The 27405-nt window shown below is 38.4% G+C and overlaps 1 protein-coding gene across 6 annotated transcripts in view; it reads left to right on the top strand.

Moving 5' to 3' along the window:
- SPAG9 (sperm associated antigen 9) overlaps positions 1-27405 on the top strand; it is a 99743-nt gene that overhangs the window by 63283 nt on the left and 9055 nt on the right. For 3 of the 6 annotated variants that reach the window (XM_044982684.1, XM_044982683.1, XM_044982688.1), the window contains 20 exons: positions 1054-1111; positions 2626-2778; positions 2859-2910; positions 3371-3501; positions 5111-5167; positions 6263-6436; positions 8804-8933; positions 9439-9531; positions 9951-10118; positions 10994-11165; positions 12624-12851; positions 13434-13629; positions 14501-14623; positions 15243-15323; positions 15878-15945; positions 18821-18969; positions 20464-20635; positions 21633-21746; positions 23746-23784; positions 24675-24851. In XM_044982684.1, the coding sequence (XP_044838619.1) occupies positions 1054-1111; positions 2626-2778; positions 2859-2910; positions 3371-3501; positions 5111-5167; positions 6263-6436; positions 8804-8933; positions 9439-9531; positions 9951-10118; positions 10994-11165; positions 12624-12851; positions 13434-13629; positions 14501-14623; positions 15243-15323; positions 15878-15945; positions 18821-18969; positions 20464-20635; positions 21633-21746; positions 23746-23784; positions 24675-24851 (2535 nt within the window). The remainder of the gene's footprint in view (positions 1-1053; positions 1112-2625; positions 2779-2858; positions 2911-3370; positions 3502-5110; positions 5168-6262; positions 6437-8803; positions 8934-9438; positions 9532-9950; positions 10119-10993; positions 11166-12623; positions 12852-13433; positions 13630-14500; positions 14624-15242; positions 15324-15877; positions 15946-18820; positions 18970-20463; positions 20636-21632; positions 21747-23745; positions 23785-24674; positions 24852-27405) is intronic. The other 3 variants (XM_044982687.1, XM_044982685.1, XM_044982689.1) reach the window with 1 other exon arrangement.

Here is a 27405-nt window from a genome sequence, read left to right as displayed (position 1 = left end):
TACCCTGATATAACGCTGTCCTCAGGAGCCAAAAAATCTTACTGCGTTATAGGTGAGACCGTGTTATATTGAACTTGCTTTGCTTTGCCGGAGTGCGCAGCCCTGCCCCCCTGGAGCACTGCTTTACCGCATTATATCCGAATTCGTATTACATCAGGTCGCGTTATATCAGGGTAGAGATGTACCATGCTTCTAAATCATGCTACAGAAGTGAAGATTACCTTTTAATCCATTATGAAGCTTTGTTTATGCCTGGCTAACTCATTTGGTGATACTCATTTTACTGTCTGTCTTGCATATCAATCTGCTTCAAATCATGGAACATTTCATTTCATATTTTTGCTGCTGGCTTTTCTTTAATTCACTCTGACAGCTTACAAATCTCTTGATTTGTTGTTGCTTTTCACTCATACTACTCCTTACATTAAATGTTTCTTGTTCTTGTTTTTGCTGTACATGGAATGCATGGGCTTTAAAGACCGTAATTTCTTTGGTAAGGTACCATCTGCTTTGGGGAGGTCTTCAAGGCTTTCACACTTTCTCTGAGCTTTCTTGTTCAGCATGTCCTGTGTGTATTAAAAATGGCATATTTTGAACATAAAATATACTCTATAACCTCTTTTGTAGAACGCTTCATTGAATTTGCGCATTGTAAATGGTTAATTTTTTTATCCATTAATGATATAGATGTTCTATTTAACCTAGAAGTACTTTAACCGTTCCCTAAAGCTTACAGTTCATATTGGGGGGGGGGGGGGAGAGAACAGCAGAGAGACTTTGTTGGTCATTAGCTAGGCGTGTCTTCAGGCATCACCTGGAGAAGGATGAAAGCTAAGATAAGCGGAGAAGGAAGGGAGAGAAAGCTTTAGATATTTGCTCAGTGGGAATATTTACATTGCTTCTGTGAAGTGCTTCTCTATTCATTTTGTTAGGTAGATAAAGACAAAATGTAGATTAAAATATTTTATTTAAATATGGTTAATTTGATTTCTCTGTTGTAAAAATATTCATTCTTTTTTTCTGAAATTCATTCTCTTACTCTGTCTTGGAAAGGAATGGGCCGTGAAGTTGAAAATCTTATTCTGGAGAACACCCAGCTATTGGAGACCAAGTAAGTGTCAAACTTTAGCTTTTAATTAGGGAATATTTTCTGCCTACTCCCTCTGCTCTCACTCTTTTTATTATTTTCCACAATGGACCGTGCCATACGGGATCACTGACAAATGGTGACATTTTTACTTTAGCATTATATGGTATGTATTAGTATTCAGAGCTGCCCACAATTATGTGTACTATGTCTGGCTTTTTGAATGAAGCACAGTGTATTTGATTTTGACTAAAATTTCATTTCAATCTACCAGTTATACTTTCTTGAATTGCACTCTGCCAGTGTCCTCCATTCTTGTTAGTATGCAGAGTATTAAAATGACACAAAACTTTAATTAAAGAGCAAGAAATCTGGTCATTTTCAGTAATCTACTAGCTTCCAAGCGCAAAACAAGAACAGTGTGCAGTGCCAACTTTCTAATCCCTGAAAACCGAACACCCCTGCCCCCCGAGGCACCCCTTCCCCCCAGTCACTCACTCACTCTCCATCCCCACCCCTGTTGCTTGCTCCCCCATCCCCTGGGACTCTCTTGTTGCCTGCAGAGCTGGGCTGGGAGGAGCTGACATGGAGCCTTCCTGCCTGTCCAATCAGGGCGCGCCAGGGCACAGCCGGAGCATGGAGTGGGGGGGGGAGCGAGGGGCTGGGAAGGGGAAATTGGGGCACAGCAGGACGGGGGGACAGATAGGTTACCCCTGCCCTCCACGCATAGTGCTGGTACCTACTTTGGAGTCTGGTCTGTCAGGCTGGGGGGCGGGAAGAGCAGCAGCTGCTAAGCAGAGCCACTCCTCCGGGCTCCAGGAGCAGCTGCTGCTCTTCCCACCCCCGGTGGCGGAGGCCAGTTACTGCCAGTTTCCAGTCGAAAACCGAACATCTGGCAACCCTACTTTGTAGGTTTTCTTGGCAGAATATATGTGGCTTTGCTGATCTTTCTTTTAGGAATTTTCAGGGCTAAGATGTCCAGTGTAAATAAAGGTGGGTTTTTTTATATTTTAGCCCTAGGAACCTGGCCAGTCTGTTTTCTAGTACAATAGCAGCACCCAATAACTTCTGTTATATACATGTCTGTAGTATACAATACTACCATTTGGCCACTGTAATTTCCATTACAAGCATGACTGTAGTCAAGTATTTTTATTTTTCTACCTGTTTTGACAAGCTATTGAAAATGTGTTCCAGTTCGGAATTGAAACCAACTAGAGGAATTTATTCGCCATGTAGATTACTTGAATTTGAACTTTAATTTCATTTGGATATTTTTATTTCCAGGTTTTAGCAGCTTTAGAGAGAAGGTGGTGACACTTGAAGTCACCTGTTTACAACACAGTGGTGGTGTTGCGTCATGTACTTTTTAAGCTTGTTTTAGAAAGTGCCAGCTTCTAGTTGCTGCATACAACACTATATATTTATTTGGAGGTTTCCAAGTATAGGAATTAAATTATGCTAGTGTTACAAAGCTATGTGCTGTTAGGTTTCAATGGAGTTGTTATAAAAATGTATTCCAAATGTTTGTTGCATAGAAATGCGCTGAATGTGGTAAAGAATGATTTGATAGCAAAAGTGGATGAACTGACCTGTGAGAAGGATGTACTGCATGGAGAACTAGAAGCTGTAAAACAAGCCAAGCAGAAGCTCGAAGAGAAGAACAAGGAATTAGAAGAAGAACTTAGAAAGTGAGTGTTTAGTGTTGTCCTCATGAAAATTTAAAAACATCTGCTAAAGATTCTTAGTTACCTCATCCTTTTTTCTTTAGAGCTCGTGCAGAAGCAGAGGAAGCAAGACAAAAAGCGAAAGAGGAGGATGATGTAGGTATATATTTAACATTAAGTTTGTGTCATGCCCTTTTCTAATATTCCATCATATTGGTTTAATTCTATGAGTCTTGCATGGCTTAATCAAGATATAAACTATTTTCCATGTGGGAAAGAGATGAAAAGTTAAGGGAAACAAAATGTCAATTTATTTAGACTAACCTGCTCTAATCCTTTCCTGTCTCCTGTTCCCTGTAGTGAACTGGTTTTGACTTAGTTTCCACTGGCTATTTATCGATTTCTGGGTGGAGTTCAAGGTGTTGTCTTAGGCCTACGGAGCCCAAAACAGTTTGAATCCTGGCTACCCAACTCTTGCCTTGTCCAGTTCAGTGGCATTTGTAGTCAACCAAGGCACTTGAGCTAATTACCCTATTTTCTAAGCAGAATAGTGGTGGCTGACTTCATGCCCCGATACTCCTTTGTAGTATTATAAGCTTGCTTTCTGTACGTGCAGAGTGATGTTCCCACTGCTCAGAGGAAACGTTTTACACGTGTTGAAATGGCCCGTGTCCTGATGGAAAGAAATCAATATAAAGAGCGGCTGATGGAGCTTCAGGAAGCTGTGCGATGGACTGAAATGATAAGGTAAATGACATGAGATCCTTTGATATTCCTTTTGTGTTGTTAGCAGATTGATTTCTGGGGAGCAGTGTGGTTTAGAAGATGGGACACTGATCGGTAACCAGGAGACCTGGATTCTGTTACCAGATTTGCCACTGACCCCTGGTGACCTTGGGCAAGTCACTTCCCCTCTCTGGGCCTCTGTTTACCCATTTGCTGTTTCTTATTAAAATATCCCATAAAGATTTAAGCAAGTATGACGCACACACCATTGAAGCCAAAGGGACTCTGAGCTTGTAATGTTAAGTGCGTCGTAAGTCTTTTCAGCCTTAAGTTTTTGGGGCAGGAAGAATTCTTACTGTTTGTACTCAAGTCATCTAAGACAGTCATACAAACAATAAAATAAAATTGGTCTGTGGCCCAGATGTGATCATTAAATCAGAATTGGTTGGTCAGCTCAAGTAAAGTAATTATTATAACAATGAAAAGGTGCAAGAATTGTCAAATTTAAGAAATAAAGATTGGAAATGGAACAGTCCTAATCAATTACTGTGTACTGAATTTCAGAGAAATTACACAGCATTCCTTCTGGATAGTTAAATGTGGCTTCTCACCTCCGACCTCAACACAAAGTTCTTCCTTGTACCACTTCTTACAACACTCCCATATATCATCCAATCAGGAGACTGGGCAAAGAGCTTTCTATCCATTATTTTATGATGCGGAAGTTGTTTTTAAACTAGCTGGCCCTCCTGGAAAAGCATTAAAAAATACCCCCCCTTATCTGCTTCACAGAATATACAGACCCCTAGTTCTTAAACAATATTTTGTTCATGTATTAACAAGAAAACAGATGAGTTTAACAATCTGTACATGTATTGATCATTTTTACACTTTTTACTCTTTTTTTAAATCATGAACATTATAGTGTTTCTCAACCTTTTTGTTTCTGTTGTCCCGGACCCCACACCACAGTGATCCCACAAAACTAAATTGCATGCTTCAGCCCCCACAGTAGGGCATGGGCTATCAGTCCTGGGCAGTGGGGCTGAAGGGTCAGTTTCCCAGATTCCTGTGTGCGCGCTGGTGGTTTGCTTAATACAGAAAGGTGGATAATGGAGGTTCGGATAAATGGGTTCTACTCTAATTGATAAAGTACAATGTTCTATATTGATTTCTGGTGCTGAAAGTGAACACTAAGTATTGGTCTTCTCTACAGATGATTTGAGAATTATCATCCCAAAATCTTTAAAACTAGTGTTTTAAAAAAAAAAAAAAAAGCCCAAACCTGAAAGTTTCTCTTTGCAAAAGGTTGGCGCAGTATCCACTGCTGTTACTGTGCCTTACAGAATAACTATTAATAAAACGGGTATCTAAGACTAGGGAAGTAAGAAGGGAGGGTGCTTACTAACTTACTGGAAGGAGAGCACTCTTCAATTGCAGCTGAGTTTAAATGATAAAACTAGTCTCTGACTTGAAGAGACATGAAGGTGTCAATACCTGCATACAACTTCTGTCTCCATGGCTCAAGGCAGCGCCTTATACTTAAATACCCAAAGTTGTGTGTATTCCCGTACACCTTACCTTTGGTATTATTGCTTATTTAGTAAACTTAGTATTCCTTTTTCTTTAGAGCATCAAGAGAAAATCCAGCCATGCAAGAAAAGAAGAGATCAAGCATTTGGCAGTTGTAAGTACTGAAATACAGGCAGATGCTGCGAAAAACCCCAAGTAGTTGGTATTAATGTGTTTTGTATGTCAGTTAGTTACTTTGTTTTTGGGATAAAGATGTTTAAAGTGCTTCTCTTTCTGATACCTAACATGCTAACTTGGTACTGCTGTTCTCAAAGACAAAATGTTTCATAAGCTGTATCTTATAGTGAATGGTTGTGCATTTACTGGAGTTAGATGCTAATGTGCTTCAGAGTAATGGTACAGTATTTATCAGAAGATGAACCAGGTTTTGAATACACTGATTCTGAGCATTTTTGTAACTTTCTTTAATGATGAAATTTTTTTTTAATATTTGTGGTTTGCATATAATTTCAACGCTTTTATTTTCCCCCTGAAATAATGTTTACTGATCGTCAATTCTTTAAATAAATTAAACGTCAAAACTAAAAAAGGGAGATAAATGTTGAAATCTCTGTAAATTTTAAAAAAAAATTGTGTGAGAGAATGGCTTAACTGGTAATAGTTCACCTCTGGTCTGGAAGGTTTGTAGGTTCACTGGGCTAGATGGTTTATGTGAATAGAAGGTTGTGGATCCACCAGGATTTGGGCTTACCTGCAGTTCCTCACGATGGCGCTAATGCACTCTTTAAGACTTCTCTTCAACTAAGAACATATGCTACCTTTTGCCCATTTTGTGGTGGATGTTCAAGTGAAACTTAAGATCCAGTCTTCCTTTAAAGGAAGAGGATGGGATAATACCCATGTTTGAATGAACATGCCTTCTCTTAACACAGGTTCACGTTATGGCTGTGTGTAAGCTATTGCTAAGCACATAATAGCTGCTGTTTGGTTCCACTCGCTTCCAACCACTGTAATACATTGATTTGAGCAGTGTAGTGTGCACAGTGCCCTGTGTACAAAATAGGGTAACCAGATGTCCCAATATTATCGGCACTGTCCTGATATTAGGGGCTTTGTCTTATATGGGCAACCTACTACCCCTTCTTCCCTCCTGGTCTTTATTTTTCACACTTATCTGGTCATCCTAGTACAAAAGGAGGTCAGTTTTGTTGGATGCATACAGACTTATCACGCTTCTTTTGTCCTTCAGTTTCAGCAGGCTGTTCAGTTCATCAAGCAATACTGCTAAGAAACCAGAGCCACCTGTTAATCTTAAGTATAATGCTCCAACTTCACATATTACTCCATCAGTCAAGAAAAGAAGCAGCACCTTATCTCAGTTACCTAGTGACAAATCTAAAGCCTTTGACTTCCTCAGTGAAGAGTAAGATACATTTTTATTTTCCCATTGTAACTTATACTAATTAACTAATTTGTTCACTAATAATAAATCTTTACCTGTATATTTATTATAGTTTATCAAGTGACCATAAAGGCAGACAGGATAAAAATCAATAGTATTACTTGCAGTTGACTGTTCACATTATGTCAAATTATTTTTCTTAGAGTGAACATGTTAAAGAAGATACTCATGAAATCAGGATTATGAAAATTGTAATGTGTAGAGTGATGGCTGCATGTAAGAGATGGCATGGGTGACATTGCTATTTTCAAGTGTTGCTCCCTCAAAAAATTACCTCTGGGCACTGGAGAAATAGTGCTCAGAAGAATGTTTTAAGTACAGTAGAACCTCCAATTTATGAACCCCAGAGTTAAAAACTAACATACCTCATATGACATACCAACCACATACCTCATTTGAAACTGTAGGTATGCAATCAGGCAGCAGCAGAGACCAAAAAAAGCAAATAAAGTACAGTACTGTTAATCGTAAACTACTAAAAGGAATGTTTAAAAAAAATTTGACATAAGGAAACTATTTCTCTGCTTTCATTTAAATTAAGATGGTTAAAAGCAGCATTTTTTCCTGCATAGTAATGTTTCAAAGCTGTATTAAATCAATGTTTAGTTGTAAACCTTTGAAAAAACCATAACGTTTTATTCAGTTATGAACATTTCAGAGTTACGAACAACCTCCATTCCTGAGGTGTTTGTAATTCTGAGGTTCTACTATATGAGCATCATATGACTTTCAACAAAATAACACTGGTCCAACAGTGTTTTTATAATTAATAATATATCTTACACAAGAAATATTTCATAATTAAAGATTATATAATTGTGCTAATAAAAAGATCAATGTATTTCATAGTTAGTCTTTCTACTGTAAATTTACGATCTTAGATAACTGAAAATATAAACAAAGCAGTTATATTGTACAGTTTCAGAGACTTGTTTATATAGCTGATGTATTCTGGTAATATCCATGCATAAGGAGGTTTTGAGATAAACAAAGTATGTAAAATATTTGATGAACCTAGGAAATTAAAAAAGAAATCTCTGCATTGTTTAAAAAAAATCCAATTTTAGCACCCATCACAGTATATATAGTGATCATAACTAGCACAATAATAAAACAGTCAAAATTAGACATCAGAACAAGAACCTATATTAGTGCTTATATAATTTATGCCAGTAAAGCTTTAATTTTTCATCAAATGAAATTATTTAAGTGTTGGTATGAATTTTGTGTAGAACAATTTTGTTCCAGAGCTGGGAATGAGTGACGGGGATGGATCACTTGATGATTGCCTGTTCATTCCCTCTGGGGCACCTGGCATTGGCCACTGTCAGAAGACAGGATACTGGGCTCGATGAACCTTTGGTCTGACTAGTATGGCCGTTCTTATGGTCACCCTTGCCCTAGCTGGATGCATCTTGCATACCACAGGGACACTGTCGAGTTGGCCTGTTGCACATCTTCTTTTGCTTTCATTTTTAGTACAAATTCTTTAGCTTCCTTCTCCAAAGCTACATGGTAAAAGAACACTTAAGTTAAAAATATTATTTCCGGATGAAAACGTTGTATCTACCACTGTTTAACCTTCGTGGTTACTTTTCTTTAATTCAAATTTTAAAAAAAAAATCTATGTACTTGGTGTGCATTTGACAGCATTGGGTGTGCAGTCACTTTCATTTGCCTTTCCTCAAGCTCTGCAAAAGGGTGATTCCCAGTGAAAGCAATGGGAAAGCTAAAGCTCAGGAGGCAGGTCACAGATGGAAAAATGGGGAGAGGAGGAAGAGTGGGCCTGACTAGATGATGCTCTCAACTGCCAACAAAACCCTTCCAAATGTGAACAGAAAACAAAAAAAAAAAACCCCATACATTTTAAGGAACTTAAAAAAAAACAAAACAACAAAAAAACTAGTGATGTGCTGTTTCTGTGGTCTCTACCAGATAACTGAATCCCCTGTCATCCTCCTCAAATTGGCAATTCGAAGTTCACTGTAGTCTTTGAATACATTCCTTTTTAAGCTCATTGGGAGAAAGCAGAAATTGACTTAATTGTCTAGAGTCATAGAACTGTAGGGCTGGAAGGAAGCTCAAGAGGTCATCTAGTTCATACCCCTGCACTGAGGCAGGTCTAAATAGAAGTATACAATCCTTGGCTCAGACTAACAAATGTAGCATTTTTCTTTTACTGTAATAAATATCTCCTGAAAATAGTTTGGATTATGTTTACCCTCAGTAGTTAGGGGGCAACTTCTGCTATTGCATACCTACACATTAAAATAACTTATTAGGAGAACAGGGATGAATTTGGAAAAAAAATACCCATTTTCCCTCTAGATCTGAAGCCAATTTAGCCTCACGCAGAGAACAGAAACGAGAACAATACCGCCAAGTGAAAGCACACGTTCAAAAGGAAGATGGTAGAGTGCAAGCTTTTGGCTGGAGTCTGCCTCAGAAGTACAAACAGGTATTGTGATTATGACTTCGTCTAGGGTATTTAACAATAACCGTAAATAAGAGTTACTGGATAAAGTACTAAGGCTCCATAAAACTGTGGTGTTTGATGCTAGTATATTACAGCTAGTTGTCAGGTAGCTTTTTAATAAGCCTGCTTTCTGAATTAGTACCTTGAGAAGGCAGCTTTAGTTGTCCAACTGAAGGACAAGGGCAAATATCTGTAGAAGAAAACTCACTTTTTTTTTTTAATTTTTGTAAGACTGGAGCATTAATTTGCAGGAAGGCTGGGGTCTCCAAGCTCAGTCCTTTTAAAGAGAATATGCTATCCACTCTATTTAAAAAGGCACTGAAATGTTTTTGCTGTTATCTTTGTTTCCTTTGCGTGGTGCTGACCAAACTATGAGCCGTGAGCCAAACCAGCCCTCAGCCATGGCAAAATATTGTTCTGTGTGCTTGACAAGCTTCACAAACAATGATTTTTTTTTAGGGGAAAGTATAATGTTTTTTCTCTTTAGGTAGCAAATGGTGGTCAGGGTGATAACAAGATGAAGAATTTGCCTGTGCCTGTCTATCTGAGACCCTTAGATGAAAAGGATACATCTATGAAGGTAGGACTTCTAGAATTATGAAAATTAGAGGAGATAGCCCTTGATGGAGGACCATGAGACATTGAACTGGTCACTTACTTGATCTGAAACCTTAAAATATTGAATGATTTTCTTATCTGTTTAGGTAATAAAGCTGGGCGCCTAACGCAAATGTGAGATACAGAATGCACACTGCAGCAGAATCACACTTATTCGAGTTTACATTCAGGCTCTCTCTCTCTCAAAATTGCATTCTTAAGAATAATGGATTCATTTTCTCTGCTATGTCTTCCATAAATTGTACTGCAAAAAATTGTACTCGACTCCCCTGTTATAGCCTACATAGCACTGTTATAGCCTACATAGTTTCTTTATTACTTTCATAAGCCAAAAAAACCATGTGTTCTGCAAATGAAATGCTCAAATTCTTCTCTTTCAAGCTTTGGTGTGCTGTAGGAGTGAACTTATCAGGAGGGAAGACAAGAGATGGAGGCTCTGTGGTTGGTGCCAGTGTATTCTACAATGATGTAGGAGGTTCGGATGCAGATGGGAACAAGCACCAAACAGGATCTCAGAGTAGTTTAGATAGACTAGACCAGGAACTCAAGGTAAGATCAGTTCTGTTCTATAATGTTGAATGTTTAAACAACATTACTGTAAATAATACTTCATTGGTAATCAGTTGTTAGTCAGCAATGGATAAGCATGTTTTCTCAGGTAGAATTGAAATGATGATCAAGACAAAAAAACCTGGTGCTTTGTATTGAATCCACCTACTGAAATAAATATTCACGTTTTGTCTGATGTTTACAGGCTCTGAGGTAAATCTAAATAGCTAAGTATTTTTGCACAATCTGTGTAGTAGTTGATCTAGATACCAGCATTGCCAACTTTCACAATTCTATCATGATTCCACAGTTTTTATGTATTTCTTAAACTTCCAGCTTCTGAACTCGAGATTGCATGAGAATCTGTTTTCATTTAAAAAAGTTTCTATCCTGAATGATTGCAAGTAAAACATGAAGACTTCCTCAGAAACTAGAAAGCAAAGAAAAAACTCAACTTATTTTTAAAAATGCTCATGATTTTTAAACTGAATCTCATGATGCTTTGGGGCCTGATTCACGATTATTAAACACTTGAAGTTGGCAATACTGAGAGCGTGCAGACGTGTAAATGTAACTCTTCTTCTGACAACACCAGTCTTAGATTAGTCACTAGTTAAAAATTATAGTTCTTTGTGTAGTTTCGTTATTTTTCATTTAGTTTCCTATTCATGCATGGAACATAAGTTTTATACATTCCTTGTGCATCCAGAAAACTAAGTCCAAGTACACTTTCCTTTTGTTTTGTAATAGTATTAAACATATGCCTAGCTGTCCAGTATGAATTTTACCTAGTACATGGGTCTATAACTTTAAAACTGCTGCCACCTGCTCCCTTCTAGTATATTAGTACATCCGCTGTTTGTTTGCTCTTGCAGGAACAGCAGAAGCAGTTGAAACATCAGGAAGAATTATCCAGTCTAGTTTGGATCTGTACTAGCACACACTCTGCTACAAAAGTGATCATTGTTGATGCTAACCAGCCGGGAAACATCCTAGACAATTTTATTGTTTGCAATTCTCACGTTCTTTGTATTGCTAGCATTCCAGGTAAGAGAATCAGCCTGTCCTTGGTGCCAGTTGACTTCCCCTGGAGTGGTGAATGTTCATCTCAGAAAATCAGAGCCAGAACATTTTAGAGGTGACGAACTAAAAGGATACAAGTGCTGTGATTAATCATAATGATAAAAATACGCTGTAGCTGACAGCATAACAAACAACATAGCTGAGGGGAAACTGGGTTTAATCTTACATCAGGCCTGTGCCACTTTTCTAACACCTCTGATCCTGGAATTGGCCATTATCATAAGTTAGAGCAGCCCTTAACCACACCAAGGCAGGAATGTGATTTAATAGGACCAGTAATCTGGCCCGCTATCTTCCTATACTCTAGTTTAGAGGTAAATAATCTCTTCAGTAGTGAGAGTATTCTGTAGATCTCCACATTGAAGTATGGTTCTAATTTTATTATATTTATTAAGCCCATAGAGATGTATGATACCTTTTACAGGAGACAGTGAGATCCCTCCCCAAGGAGTTTTACCATTTAGCATTTAACCAAAGATCTAATTAAGAGACAATAGAGTGTATAGGGAGGGCAAAGAAAAGTAGGTGGATACAACACTTCAGGAGGTGAGGTTGGTTGCTTTGTGTGCATCTTGTTAACTCATTTATAAAAAAAAAAAATCTGTTAAAAATTAGCCTCCAGTGGAGGGTTTATGCTAGTAGGCTTTGAAAAAGCAAGTTCCTTTGAGTGGAGATTTGAGTGAGGCTGCTAATGTAGCACAGTAAAATCAAGGAGGTTTTTCCATGCAGAAGAGAGCCTGGAAGTAAGGTATGAAGGTGTATATGTCGAGATGAAGGCAGAGCATGTTTAGACATGATACTTTGAGAAGAATAGAATGTGCTGGAGGTGGTGTAGAGAGGCAAGTAGAGGAGTGAAGTTGTACAGACCTTGAAAGTGAGACAGGAAAATGAACTTGCTCTGTTGGAACTATTCCTTGACTTAGCCTGCATATGATGATTCTTACTATTGGGATTGTCTTGACTGATCCATATTTCAAACCATATATCATACAAAACAAAAGCAACGTTCTTGCCTCTGGAAATGAGCAAATATGTGCGTAAATTTAAATCAGAACAAACGGAATTAGATGAGGGTCTGTTAGCATTTTCCTCCTGTTATCAGCATCTCTTTCAATTCTGCTTTTAACCTGGCTGCAAAGTTTTGCTCAAACAGAAACCTGACATACAAGGTTAGAAGCATGCAGCACTTCTTTAAATCACTTTGTCCAATTTTAATTTAAAGGCAGCAGCTTGGTTTAAGATGCCTTTTCGTGTTATGCCATTAAAGCAAGTTTTATAGGATGTTCTAGTCATGTGACTCTCAGGCTCTGTAGACTGTAAATATCTTTGTTTATTGTCTAACTTGGATCTTATTGCTTGATAGATTATGCACTGTGTTTTACTGTATCCAAGAAATTACATGAAGCTTAATCTACCTTTCAGGGGCCAGAGAAACGGATTATCCTGTAGGAGAGGAAGGGTCACAAGAAGCAGACTCTAATCAGGTGGACAGGACATCTTTGTGTGGAAGTATGACCAGCAACAGCTCAGCAGAAACTGATAGCCTGTTAGGAGGAATCACAGTGGTTGGTTGTACTGCAGAGGGTATTACAGGATCTCTCATAACGCACAATGCTAATGGTGCCTCATCTGTGACAGATAAACAGCCAGGTATGAAAATATTCATCCATGTATGTTTAGAGTTTTAAGTGGGGATACAGGGTAAGTTGTCAACAGCATCAAAACAAATTGAATAGACTTGTATTGAAGGAAGAGGAGGATGCTAACCTCAGCCTCAGGAGACCTGGTCTCCCACATGCTTCTTATGTAACCACGGGGAAGTCATGTAGTCTCTCTTTGCTTCAGTTCCCCATCTGTAAAATGGTAATCGTATTAGTTCCCTACCTCACAGGGGTGGCAGACTAAATGCATCAAAGGCGGTGAGGTGTTTGGATACTATGGCAATAGGGATATTGTGAAGTACCTCAGATAGAGCAATAAAATAACAGAGCAGAGATGGGTTGAGAGAAACCTGGAGAGAGTGCTAGTTCAGTCAAAAGCTGTCGTTTCATGTCCTTCAGTTCCTAATCCTTTCCCATTTAATGGGGCTATTCAGTGGAATCCAAAGGAATAGTCTATCACATAGGGAAATAGAAGGCAAAGAATTAATAGTAATTTGCCCATGAACTTGCCACGGTGTCTATACAGAATGAGTTTTCAAGTTAATTTTTAACTGAAATATTTGTCTTATAGAAACTGCAGCTGAAAGTAATGTGGTAGATGAAAACGTTCCAACAGCAGAGGAAGCAACGGAGGCGACGGAAGTCAGTGCTGGGTCAGGAGAAGATTTAGCTGATCCAGCTCAAACTGGAGTGTATACAGAGCATGTCTTCACAGATCCTTTGGGGGTGCAGAATACAACAGAGTGTTCTCCAGTATACCAGCCTAGGTACATGGTCAATGGTCCACACCATTAAAATGTATCAACATTCATAAATATACCATTTTAGAGTACTATTGAGACAAAGGTTCATATATTTGTAAAGCACTTGAGGCCATCATTTGGAAGGCACTATATATAACTGAAGTGTTTCTAGGGGTGTGTGCAGATTAAGCTTTACACAATAGTTATGTAGAATGTCTTGCACTAGTTTCTCTAAAGTGGTCTCGAGGGAGAATGAAGAATAGTTTCGATGTAACTTGATTACGTTTTCTAGGCAGGTACCTCCAAAAGGGAGTGTGTTAATTTATTTTTTAACTATTTGTTCCTTTCAACCCACCATTTCAGCCAACTGCTGGTTTAGTATTGTTCAACACCTGGTGTACTCATTGATATCACACTTGCTCTATTAGTCATGTCTGGCACTTAGCTCTTCAGAAGTTTATGGGAACAAATGTAACTTGCCTCTTAGTCCAGCCAACTGCTATGCATTAGCTGTGGCAGTTGAGGCAAAACTTGAATGAGGTTTGTAGGAGTCATTAATAAATAAAGTTGGAACATCTCAGATTTTTCAAGGCCTTCAACTATTCACATGAGGTTCCACGTGGTGTGTTGGTTTGTATGGGAGCAGAATAATGGGGCTGAATGCCATCTCTCATTCCTCATAAGAGGTAGATAGCCTCATGAAATAATTGACTCTGAAAAGGTATTCATTTCATTCATACAATTGGTATTCTTTCCCTGCTTTAGATATACTACTTATACACAGGATATGCAAACATTTAACAGCTTTGAATTTGGTATCTGGGTTATAGTTTGAGCAGTCTGTGCATTTGTTTTCAGACTATTTTTTTTATCACTTTACCATTGTTTTTCTCAGTAGTGAGTCAGACTTGTGTAAAGATGTGGTAGAATTGCCAAATGAGCAAGATCTAGTGAGAGAAGAAGCACAGAAAATGAGTAGCCTTTTACCTACAATGTGGCTTGGAGCACAGAATGGATGGTAAGAAAATGCTAATTATAAAACTACTAAATTAAAAAGATTAGGAGTAATTTTAAACCTGCTTTCAGAAAGAGTTTAAATATCAAACTGGAGGCTCCAAGAACTAAGATGAAGTATGAGAAATTCACAAAAGGAAGAAAATTCTGAACCAAAGCTGCAGTAGTACCATTCAGTATGCCTTATTGTGTGGCATTATAGAACATACAGAATGTATCATTCTGTAGTGTAATATACAGTACTATATATTGTAGGAGTTTAACAAATATATCTTTTTTTCAATACCAAATTAAACAAAGTTGTCTCTGACATGTCTCTAGAAAAGCCTTTCTTTTTATTGAAAGAAATATAGTATTATCTGAGGATTCTGTAGTGCTGAATGTCAGATCACTAGGAACATTTACTATCCCAGTTACAGGCTCTGTGAATAGATGTTCAGTAATGTTTTGGGCAGCCAGTGGATTAGCTGTAGCAATGCTGCAGTTATCAGTGTGAGAGATTTTTTTCCTCCATAATTAAAGCTTTACCCTGGCCGAAATTGATTAAAATTCTTGTATTGTCTGAGACATTAACATGGTCTTGAAGTATTCATGTTTAATTCATCCCAATTATGTCCTTGCAGCTTGTATGTTCATTCTTCAGTGGCCCAGTGGAGGAAATGTGTTCATGCCATTAAACTTAAAGATTCTATTCTCAGTATTGTGTAAGTTGCCTGAAATAATGTTTTGTAAATTTTGCTAACCTAAAGTAAACCTTTATTATAGATAGAATAATTACAATGTAGTTTAAGTAGATTTCCAGTCTGAGTTCACTGAGACGCTAGTTAAAAAAAACGACATTACTTTATTCTTTTGGGGAAGATGATGGAGAGGAGGGTTAAGTCAGCATAATGGGGAGAAGGGGAAATAAAGGGGATTTTATGGATACTGAAATATCAAGGGTATTTCCAGGTTTTGGGGACTCATATAAAGAGGAAACTATAATTTTCCTAGAGATACATCCTACTTACTTTGTAGCTAATGTATTGTTATTATCAGTTTTCTGTTTTCAGCCTGTGCGTCTCACAGCCCCTTCTGTTCACTCAATCATATTCTAAAAAGTAGAAAACTATATATTTAAGACCAAATGTGAATTTCATTTATTAAATTATGCTGAACTGTAAAATTATATTTACTGTAAAATGTCCTATTTATATTTTTATATTGATAATATGAATTAAATACTAATGATATACTTTTGCCTCCTTTCTTTTCCCAGACATGTAAAAGGAATAGTATTAGTTGCACTAGCTGATGGAACATTAGCAATATTTCACAGAGGAGTTGGTAAGCATTCTGCTGAATGACCTTAAACAGAATCAATGACCGTACAGAGATGCTTCATGATAGAAACTGAGTAAATAAAATGTATCATTAGTAAATATTTTACTTAGAAAATGAATGCACGGAATTATCTGATTTTTGCAAACAGTGTTACTATGACAAGCATTTCCAGTCTTGTTTTAATGTTTTGTGTACCTTGTAAAACTAATTTTGCTAGCATTTTGGTTGATGAAGTGTAGCATTAGATATGTTCAGACAAACTTATTTTACAGTAATTAGGAATTCCCCTGTTCTCCCTTTCTTTCTAGTAGATAGCCAAGAATTTCTCCTACTTGGAATCACCACCATGGATCCTCACTCTGAAGTTCTTTTGAGCTGCCTCCAGGACTGTGGAATAATTGAAATTTTGAATTATAGGTACAGTAAGTAAAGTGCATGCATTAAGCCAGTTGACCCTCTGCCTATATCTCCATTATTGTGCACCCCTTCAGTACAGATTTTTTCAGTCAGCTGGGTCATCTGAACTCCATGTTAGTTTCACTCAGGCCTGTCTCTACTTCAAATTCTTCTTGCTTTTAAAAGAGAAACTTAACATTAGCTTGGTTTGTTTTTCCTTAGTTGGGTATTGTGGTGTTGAGGCTGGTCTTCGGAGACTTGTTTGTCATAGAATGCTTAATGCCCTTACTTGAAAACAAGGTTTGTCATATTTAAGCCCCCACTATACTTTTGAGAACTGTATATATTAAACCTTGCTTATCTATTGATCCTGGCCACACTGTGTAGCTGAATCTAGTCAATAATCCATATTTTATGTTGTCACTATTCTTCTCACCTCTGAGCAATGAGATTGCTGCTTATTTCTGTCTTGTGCCAATTCTGATGTATCAGGTCATAAATATAGGACAGTTTTTTTTACTGTCACTTATGTCCATAGTTAAGGCTTTTTGAAGGCTGTTATATTTTTTGCCTTGAATCCTTAACCATGTAAAGGCCTCCACTCTGACTTGTTCTGCAAGACCTTTCTGTTAATGTCAAATGGTAGAAACCATCCATCAGTTCAAAAAACCTTTGCACCATAGAAGCACTAAAAGTAACACTGGGAGTTAATATACTCCAATATATTTCCCTTTGAAATCAAAGGAGTCAGAAAACAGTCTTCTAACTGGAAGTTGTCCTTGTCTCGTGAATTTCTGGAGGCTTTTTATTATCCAGTCTCTCTTCATCAAGCTTGCATCTTCCTCTGTAGGTTTAGCATTGCTGAAAATATTTCAAATGCATAATTCAGAGCTGTAAGTAATCTCTATAACAATTCATAACTGGTCTGTTGTCTGTCGTAGAAGTTTATTTTTAGTTGCAGGCCCTTGGTGGGATCAGTTTTTTCCTCTTGTTCTCCAATCTTTTCCTTAAAACATTCACATTGATTTATATTCTCCATAAACTTCAGTTTAGTCTTCCAGGCTCTTTGAGCATTTCTAAGACTTCTTTTTAGCAGGATAGCCCTTTTTTTTTTCTTTTTTCTGGCCATTATGTCCGCCAGAAATCTTGTCCCATCAATTATTTTTCCATAAAAATTACATTGTTCTTATTAATGGCATTTGAGGAAAGTGAGGGCTTATTCTGAATTCTACAGAAACCAATCCACTGTCCTTCTAGTTTAAAACTCCATTCATATTTTGGGCAGAAGATGGGAGAGCTGGGGAAGTCTCTCTACACAAGCTATGTATCAAAAACTACGTTCTGCTTTGAGAATTGACTTTAGGTTATTCTGCCAATTAGTCATGTCCACAAGATGCACTATATACCCCTGACTCTTTGTGAGCGTTAGTAGTTGGTCATGGCTGCCAGCATTAACCTCTTTCTGATAATATTGTTTCTCAAAGTCTATATTCAAAATTCTCAGCCCTACCTTTCCTGGACAGGCACTGTTCCTCTGTCTTCTGAGTAAGGATCTCTATGGGAGATCTCAAATAGGAGAGAAGGGGGTGTTCCTTACCAGTAATTGGAATTCTCCTGTTGGATCGTCACCACAGATTCCTCACTTATTTGCTCTCTTCCTTGTGGTGCTTTGGATCCTTGCGATCAGCTTCTAACAATATTAAGCAGGCATGCAGCACTGACGCAAATATAGGGAAAGGCTCAACTGGCTTGATACTGATACGCTCACTTTAGTTACCTAAAATTCCAATGGCTACAGGGTCCTTGAGGGATCTCAAGTATATGTCAAAGAATGATGATCTTTGGAGGAGATTAACCTAGAGGAGAACTCCAGTTAATGGTGAGTGACGCCATTGTATGTGCTATTTTAAAAAAAGGCATACAGATAGTAGGCAGCATTTAAAGATGTCATAGCACACTTTAGACAACAGAGGGGATAATCTCAGTGCATGGCCAGCATTTCCATGCTCAGTCAAACAGCTAATGTTCAGTGCTATGTGTAGGCTGTTGCTCATTGTACCTGTTATATGCCTATCCAAGCAGATGCATTTAGCAGTATCTGACTGCTTTTTAAAATGCTTTGGCATACTTTGACTGAGTCACTATGTACAATCACATTCTGTAAGAACAAAAATTGCACTTATTTCCTTAGACAACAGTCCCACACTTAATTGTTTCAATTTAATGGAAAGTATAACCCTGAATTTGAATTCACTTTTTAAATGAGTGTCTAACACTCGTCTAAAAGGTTTCAGATGAAGTGGGTTCTAGCCCACGAAAGCTTATGCCCAAATAAATGTTAGTCTCTAAGGTGCCACGAGGACTGCTCATTGTTTTTACTCTTCTAAAAGTAGAGATGTACCATTTTAAAAGCAAATATGCATGCAAATTAACTTCTGCAAATGATCTTAACCTCTATGAATTATCCCTGTTTGTTTTAAAGATGGTCAGTGGGACTTGACAAACTATCACCTCTTAGACCTGGGCCGACCTCATCACTCCATCCGATGCATGACTGTTGTACATGATAAAGTCTGGTGTGGCTACAGGAACAAAATCTATGTTGTTCAACCAAAGGCCATGAAAATAGAGGCAAGTTAAAACAGTGTTTAGTTAAAGTATAATTAATTTTTGCCATTGTCTTTTTGTCTAAACACCCCCTCCCTTCCCTGTCCATGAATCCTGAGAAGACACTGTTCATCAGCACAAAAACAGGCCATTAACAAATTATCTTTTTGGAGAGAAATAATCAAATCTCTTCTAAAATTCAAGGATAATATTTCACATTATGGTTTTTAAAAAGCAGCCTTTTTGCTTTGAGTATAAAACTTATCCCACATCTGTTTATAAAAGTGATTAAATTAATACACCTCTACCCCGATATAACGCTGTCCTCAGGAGCCAAAAAATCTTACCGCGTTATAGGTGAAACCGCGTTATATTGAACTTGCTTTGATCTGCCGGAGCGTGCAGCCCTGCGCTGCCCCACCCCCCGGAGCGCTGCTTTACCGTGTTGTATCCGAATTTGTGTTATATCAGGGGAGAGGTGTACATCAATTTCTGTGGAATCTGCATCACCAACACTTCCTCTCCCTGAACAGATCCTGTGAAATAAAACCTGGTAACCAACCAGCTGCTGTAATGCCTAGGGGGGAGCACACAACACACTGAACTTTGTGGTCTTCCCCCCTCCACCAGCAGCCTCTTCTAGAATTTGGCTTTCCATACTTCTATTTCTAGGGGATGGATTTTTTTTAACTTGTAGTATTAGGAGGGCGTTTGCCATCCAGTTCGAGCAAACTTAAAATTTATCTAGAGGACTAAGCTGTTTCTGCAGTGCCCTACAGGTACATGGCATGTTTCATATACAGGAAATAGCCAACATAAGTGACTAGGGATTTTAGGCACTTTAGTTTTTGGGTGCCTAACTTGAGAACACACTAAAGGGTCTTGATTTTTTAGAGGTTGAGTGCTCAGCATCTCTGGAAACCAGGTTTCTTTAAAGTGTCTCAAGTGGGCTCTGAAAATCACTAATCACTCAGGAAATGTTGGCCAAGATCCTTGCTCAGAGCATCTTGCAATCTATTAGGCAATATATGGGAAAAGGAAGTGAAGAATAGAAGGGATTGATGCAGTCTCATTCCAATGCTTATTGTTGAAGCTGGCCATGCATCTTGTAGCTCCAGGATTATTTGGTGTGTTATATTTAATTGTACACAAGAAGACAGGATAGCAGTGGAAAGAGCCAAATACTTTTTAGGCAAATGTCTCAAACTGTACCAGCAAACCTAATAACAAAAATATAAATATATATGATCTCTCTCTGTCTCGCTCTCTTTCTCACGCTCTCTCTCTAGATAGAAGGGTTGGTAGATCATAATGGCTCATTTGCTATTACAGCCCCATTTATGACTGTAGAGATGTGTGTTGTGAGGCAACACTATGCCATGCCTTGACAAAACACTCAAGGCAAAGTTAGTAGACAGTTTATGGGAAAAGTTACCAATATGTATAAGATCTGGCTGAGAAGAGAGGTCATATTGTCTTTTTCCTGACTAATCTAATTCAAAGTACAATCTTCCATAGAAATCGTTTGATGCGCACCCAAGGAAAGAGAGCCAAGTGAGACAGCTGGCCTGGGTGGGTGATGGGGTGTGGGTCTCTATTCGTTTGGATTCCACACTCCGACTCTATCACGCACACACATATCAGCATCTACAAGATGTGGACATTGAACCCTATGTAAGCAAAATGCTAGGTAAGTTGCTGACTAATAAAATTAACCATCGTGTTTTTCATTCCTGTTGCTACTTAGATCTTTTTTATCTACCGTGGGTCAAACAGCTTGTCTCAACCAAAGAAGAAACTTAAAAGAAGACATCAAAAGCCTATAGTGGCATGGAATTTAACTTCCCCAACACATCTGATTCTACTGTCCAAGTCAAACAGTCTAATACTGACTATAGAGAATCATGGTCCTTTTGGTTCAATCTCCTGATCTTAAGGACACTGTGGACAGCCATTAGGAATTCAGAACTATTTAAGAAGAATAGATGGTAGTGGGAAGAAGTGTATGAAGCCCCTGAGATTTTCCTTCCTAGTTCCCCTCAACTTTTGATTGGAACTGGGCCTCAGTTTTGCAGTTTGTAAATGTGGGAGGAGGCTGTAGGTTGCCTAGAAAAGTTGCCTTGCACTTATATGGGGAGAATACTGAGGCAAAACCTCAGGTAATTTGCTTCTCATAAAACTGACTACCTGTTTTCTGATGTTGCTATCATTTTGCTTTTTTCCCAGATAGCTCTAATTAAAATTAGTCTTTGAGATTTATTTCTGTATAATTTTTTTAAAAAACAAGAAACAGTATTGTTTTTCTTAACTAGCCAGGAAAAATATGGTGTCAGAGCTCTTTGAACTTGCCTTTAAGTTAAATCCCTTTGCCTTGTAATCCCAGAAGCATTTTACTGTAATGTGCAGCATGAAAAAATCATGACATTCTTTAAAATTAACTGTTTATAAGTATAGTATTTTATTCCTTACAGAATCAAGCTTAGACTAGAGAACAGGCCTGAAAATTGGCCCACATGAGTTCCCACTCTAGATTGTGACTCTGGACACAACCATTATGCCTTGGTTCTGTGTAAAAGGGAACATTCCCCCATCTCACGTGGATGTTGACGTTATAAAATGCTCTGAGCTCTCTAGAAATCCAGATTATTGGTGCCCAGAATTTTTACTGAAGCACTTGTTTTTTTTAGGTACTGGAAAACTAGGATTCTCATTTGTGAGAATCACAGCTCTTATGGTGTCTTGTAATCGTTTGTGGGTGGGGACAGGAAATGGTGTCATCATCTCCATTCCATTAACAGAAAGTAAGTAAAATGTGAATGAATGTCTGTAGCTGAATACCAAAAAAGTCAATGAAACTACTATAGCAATAAGACTAAAATATCAAGTGTCATCCATGGGTTTGGTAAAGGATGTAGATACACTCATCTCCAGGTTTGAATCTGCTCTAGGTTAGTAAATATCTGAGGGCTATTTAGCCTGCATAAAATGAATTGGTAGCAGACATCTCTCCATATAAAACACTTCATCCCAAAAGGCACCTTTGGAATGCCATGGATTGGATGGATACTGGGACTTGTACCCTTAAAGAATGTAGGGATATTGGCAGTGATCTGTGTCAGTTTGATAGCACTGCCTGTGACGCATCGCTTGCGAATAGAGGATTTCAACTTCTCGATCATGACAATTTGGCACTTCCCTCGAGCTCTAAATTCACATTTTAAAACTTATTTGGACAGTAAGGGTGTAGTTAGCACAATTCGAAATGGCCTTGTTTTCTCAGAATCCATCACACAGTTGATAACGTCCTTGGTGTCTACGACTAGACTGGCAGTGAAACAGCTGCTTTTAAAGGCATTGCACAAGGACATATGAGTTGTAACCACATTCTTCAAATAGAGGAGTTCAGTTGGTGGGTAAAATTCAGCCACTGGTTATTCAAAAAGTCTGTATGCTTTAAAAAAAAAAAAAAAAAAAAAATTGTGAACTTTTGCTGTATGCTGGTGGTACATTTAAAAATGAAATACTTGCATTCTAGGAAAAGCAATTAGCCTTTATAAAGGCTAATAGAACTGACAACCTCCTCTCCGCCCCCCCCCCCCAAGAAATAAACCACTGTTAATTCAAACAGAAACAAGTCTTAAATGCTATGAACGAATCCCAAACATCTGTTTAAATTCATTCCCTAAAATTTTGATTAAAAAAAAAAGAGCTCCCTGCCAGAGACTTCATTGATGAAATTTGGATCAAAGCTTTTAATAACAGAAAATGCTTGAGCAAAGGTTTCTGAAAGGAAAAGATGGCAACTTTAAATATAGTATTAATTGTGATGTTAAATATCCTACTGTATAAGGTTTTTAAGGTTTGACTGTAAATCAATCCTGAGGAAGACCTTTCTTCTAAATTTGCTGGTGGTAAATCTTCATGTTTTAATTCCTTTGTTGATAGCACATGCATTATGTTTCTCATACTGTTCCATTACATTGATCATCCATTAAATAAATGTTTGTTTTTGCATTGCATGGGTGTATTGAGCAAAGACATAAATAGTTAAATCATGCTTCCAAAAAATAAATAGTTGCACTTAGTTTGTAGCAAAGTCAGTTTTTTAAAAGTTTGGGGATTTTCCTTTTTGCATACTGTGAACTTAAAAAAGGACCCTATCAATGCTGGTAGGCTTAATTTTAGGTCTATTAATGTTCTGGTTCATGGACACAATTATGCTTCTCTCCCTGCATTGTACTTATGAGTAGGCAGGATTTTGTAAATTTCAGTACCCTGCCACTGTAAACGTTCATGATTACGAGAACAGACCGCATAGCTTGCATGCATACACAACTACAAACTCACTCATCCCCTTGGTCTGTTGGTGAATTGATGAGCTGACATCTTATCTAGTGCATAGTAGTCACTTTCTAGAGCTGATGGATTTTTCAGGGTGAGGAAGAAATATTAAAACATTGTTTAATTATACATTGCTTTGCCCGTCAGTTTTGATAGTGTCCATTTAAGAAAAGAGAGAAAGGGGAAACTTTACTATTTAATTATATAACTTAACAGTAACAAAAATATCCCATTAAAGTGACGTTGACCATTTATCCTGAAACCATATAACAAGATACTGTTCTTGATTACTTTTATTGAATCTTCTTTAATTAACTAGGTTTTTTAACTTAAGTTAGGAGCTAAAATCTAAAACTCTGTCTTATCAAATACTCAAATATGAGAGTGGCAGGTTCTCATTAATCCTTCTCCTCTACTGTCATACCTATCCATTTCCCCTTTCCTCCTTTCTCACTTTAGCTGTAATCCTCCACCAGGGACGTTTACTGGGGCTGAGGGGTAAGTGCAGATCCTGAACAAAAATCTATTTTCAGGCTTCTAATAGCCACTTTGAGGCTGTTTCCCACTTCTATAGATTGACCCTTTGTATGTTCCTCAATGTTTTTCCACTCAGTTACTGCACTGCAGCAGTTTTATGTTTGCTAAATGGCCACCAATCTGCTCAGCAGTTTAGTGTATCATCCTATGTTGCAGCTGAACTTTCATACAGACTTTGTTTTTCTTCCAGCAAATAATTTGATACCATATCTCATAACTTTGTCATTAATCCACATCGTTGACTTTGTCTCATTACAAATCACATTTCTTTCACTCCTTTGATAGTCTTTGGAATGGAGATGGCTTGTCTGTCTAGCATGAATAAGAAGCACTTTTCTGTCAGTGGATTTTAAATCATCCCAGCAAAAACTAAACAGTGTTTATAATGGTGTAGCTCCTTTATGCCCACAGCTGACTATTTTTGGTGGGGTTTGTGCTGGCAATGGGGTACCCTATAATCACAGATGCTAAGGAAATCTTCCTTTAACATTTTAATTTAGTTATACATTTGAATGCGTTAGGATTTGTTCATTGAGACATCAATTAGCTGTATTATATATTAAAGATATTTTTCCCTCATTAATTTAGTGTTTTTTAAAAAGTAAATCTTAAAACAATTATGCTAGACGAATAAGAATCCTACTCCATTTTGTGATGTACTTCAAATAACCAAGCATGCAGTCTTATTTTTTCTTTCCAGCTCTGTCCTGAATTGGCATTTCTGCCCTTCTGTTCCATTTTATCTGAATTGGCTTTAGCTTTTAGATAGTACCGTAAGGTTACTTAACAAATAACCACTTCTACAGACTGAAATTTCAAGTGGAAAACATTTTTGTTCTTTTCTTTTACAGCTAATAAAACAGCAGCAGGCTCTGGAAACCGTCCTGGGAGTGTTATACGTGTATATGGGGATGAAAACAGTGATAAAGTGACTCCTGGAACATTCATACCATATTGTTCAATGGCACATGCACAGCTTTGCTTCCATGGGCACCGTGATGCTGTTAAATTCTTTGTTGCAGTACCTGGTAAGCTCTGTATTCCTGTTTTTAAAATGCAGGGTTTTGCCTTTTTTAGATCTCTGCTCCATGGATGCAGTGTTGAGACAGGCGGAGCCAATGTGAGGGGAAAACCCCATGTTGAGAAATGGAGTTAGGATTCTAGACTTCAAACCATAGTGCATTTGGAAGGAGACCTCCTTGCTTCTGAGACAGTGGGTCAGCATTTCAGTTCAGAAAGCCCCACCCTGTTTAATGGTACGAGAATGGTCTGGGCGGTAGTGGAGAAAATGCTTTGCTTTCATCTGGGAGGGAGGTGCCGTGCAGTGGTGAAGAAGGGAGGAGTTGAGCACTTCGCTATTAAAAAGGTAGTGAAATGAAAACTAGATGATTTCAGCTGTAATGTAAGAATTTGGCATTAGGTAGCCCAGTTCCTGTCATCAAGGAACATTCTGTATGAATGAAGCACAATTGATAGCGAATGCCCCTGTTGTAAAAGAATCTCGGTTAAAAAAGCCAAGCCAAGCCACTTCTAAAAAAAAATCGAATGCCAGATGCATGCCCTTATTGAATGTGCATGCACACAGACGAGTCGGCCCCAGGAAGGCAGAAGTTAGATTATTTGCTTCAAAAGATGATGGTGCTTTGATGATATGTAAAGAATTGCAATTGCTCTGCTCTTTTCTAAAGCCTCTGTTGAAAGTGGATTTAAATGTTGTACTGAAACGGAATTAGCTTTACATTTCAGTGTCAAGTAACCAAACTAGACTTGTTGCATTCTTTAATTTACAATAAACAAATGATTGCTACCTAAATTCAAGTAACCTACATCAATTTTTCTTGTCCCTAAAACATGAGGGGTTAAAACACAAGATGTGTGTAAATATACTCTACCCATGTTTTGATTCAAACCTTACATGAGAAACTGAACCTGTTTGGATTAGATGTTCCTTAGAAAGAGACTATTTATTCACTGGTATTCCAGTTTGCCTTAGACCATTTCTCTCCTCCTATTCAGCAACAAGTTTACGATCAACATTATAGCTCTACCAGTCAGGGAGCAGCAGGCATGTATTGACAAGTGAGCTGTTAAACAGAGGTCTTTTTCTGTCTGTTCAATTGGACTGTTCAGGTAGAAGCTGAAATTCTACAAGCACTGGTCCCTATGTGTTTTCCACAGATAGGTACATGTGCACACAAGACCAGAAAATCTTGCAAGTAGTGTCTCTTGGTCCACACCTGCACCCTGGAGCCCGCCATGCTCAGTACTGAGGGTATAAAGGCAGGTGCAAACTGACCGCCTCTCCAGTTCCTTCTTATTGCCTCATGGCCTGAGTTGGAATTCTGTGTCTTTGAAGCTAACTTTGGAAGATCTTTATCTGTAAATATAATGGCATATAGATTTTAGTGGTTTTGGTAGTCTCTTTATAAGTAGTGTAAATTAGTTTTCCTCACCCTCTCCATTTCCCTCCTTACAGGAAGGACTATGCCTAGAGTTTTGGGGTTCAAGAATTGTTTTCTGTGCCTTGCTCCTTCTTGGCCAGTGATGACCACCAGTGCTGTCTTTGCTGCCTTGAGGAGGCCCTTATTGCCTCCAAGTGCAGTATCTGCTGCTCTCTCTCTCCCCAGGCCCAAGTAAGATGAGAGCAAGTACCTTATGTAGAAAGCCATGAGACCCCAGTCAGATCCAGGCTGAGGAGGGACCCCCCAATACATTGGCCTCAGCCCTCAAGCATCTCCGCTCTGAGCACGAGCTCCGAAGCAGAGGCCAGATCTGATAAAACAAAAGACCTGTTGTCTTGGGCTTCTCATGAGTAGTGGATACTGACACAGAAACAGATCCTTTTCAGATCTGCTCCCAAGAGAGAGGATCTCTCCTGACTCCTTCCAAATTGGGTGAGTTCTCACACTCAGATCCTAAAGACTTTGATCCACTTAATTCTCCTGACCGCAAGGATCCAATGGTACCAATTCAGTACCAGCTAGTAAGCCAAAAAATAGGCATCACCAGCACTGGCCAAGAGTTCCAGATGGGACTCTTCTCCTCCAATGGTACCAGCCCAATCTCATAAGGACCCACCATCTACTAAGCCTGTGGATGTGCCTGTTCTGACAGTACTGACTACTGGGATCCCTCATGCTCAGGATGGACTGAGAGTTAACCTCCCTGGAGGATATCTTCGCCCTCCCATAGCCACAATCTGCTCTGCTTTCAGCTCCAGGCCTTCCGAGAGATTTCAGCTTCAGAAAAGGAATTTGCCTCCTGCTCTGTCCACCGTTTGGACAGAGCAGCATCACACCAGCATCAACAGTACCACAGATGGAACCGGATCTGACTGTTTCGTCAGCTGAATCTGATATTTTGACAAGAGGTGGACACTCTCCTCAAGTGAGGAGCTATAGAGCAAGGGCCATCTCAACATTGAGGGAAAGAGTTCTACTCTTCACATTTCGTCGTTCCCAAGAAAGGATGGAGGCCCATTCTTGACTTGCATCAACTAAATACTTTTATTTGCAAATTCTTAATAGTTATGTTGGCACTGATAATTTCATCTCTGGAAGAAGACACATGGTTTGTGGCTTT

This window comes from Mauremys mutica, chromosome 12 (assembly GCF_020497125.1).
Source record: "Mauremys mutica isolate MM-2020 ecotype Southern chromosome 12, ASM2049712v1, whole genome shotgun sequence".
NCBI classification, from domain to species: Eukaryota; Metazoa; Chordata; order Testudines; family Geoemydidae; genus Mauremys; species Mauremys mutica.
The sequence above is the reverse complement of the archived record's forward strand: the minus strand, read 5'-3'. Positions and strand labels throughout refer to the sequence as shown.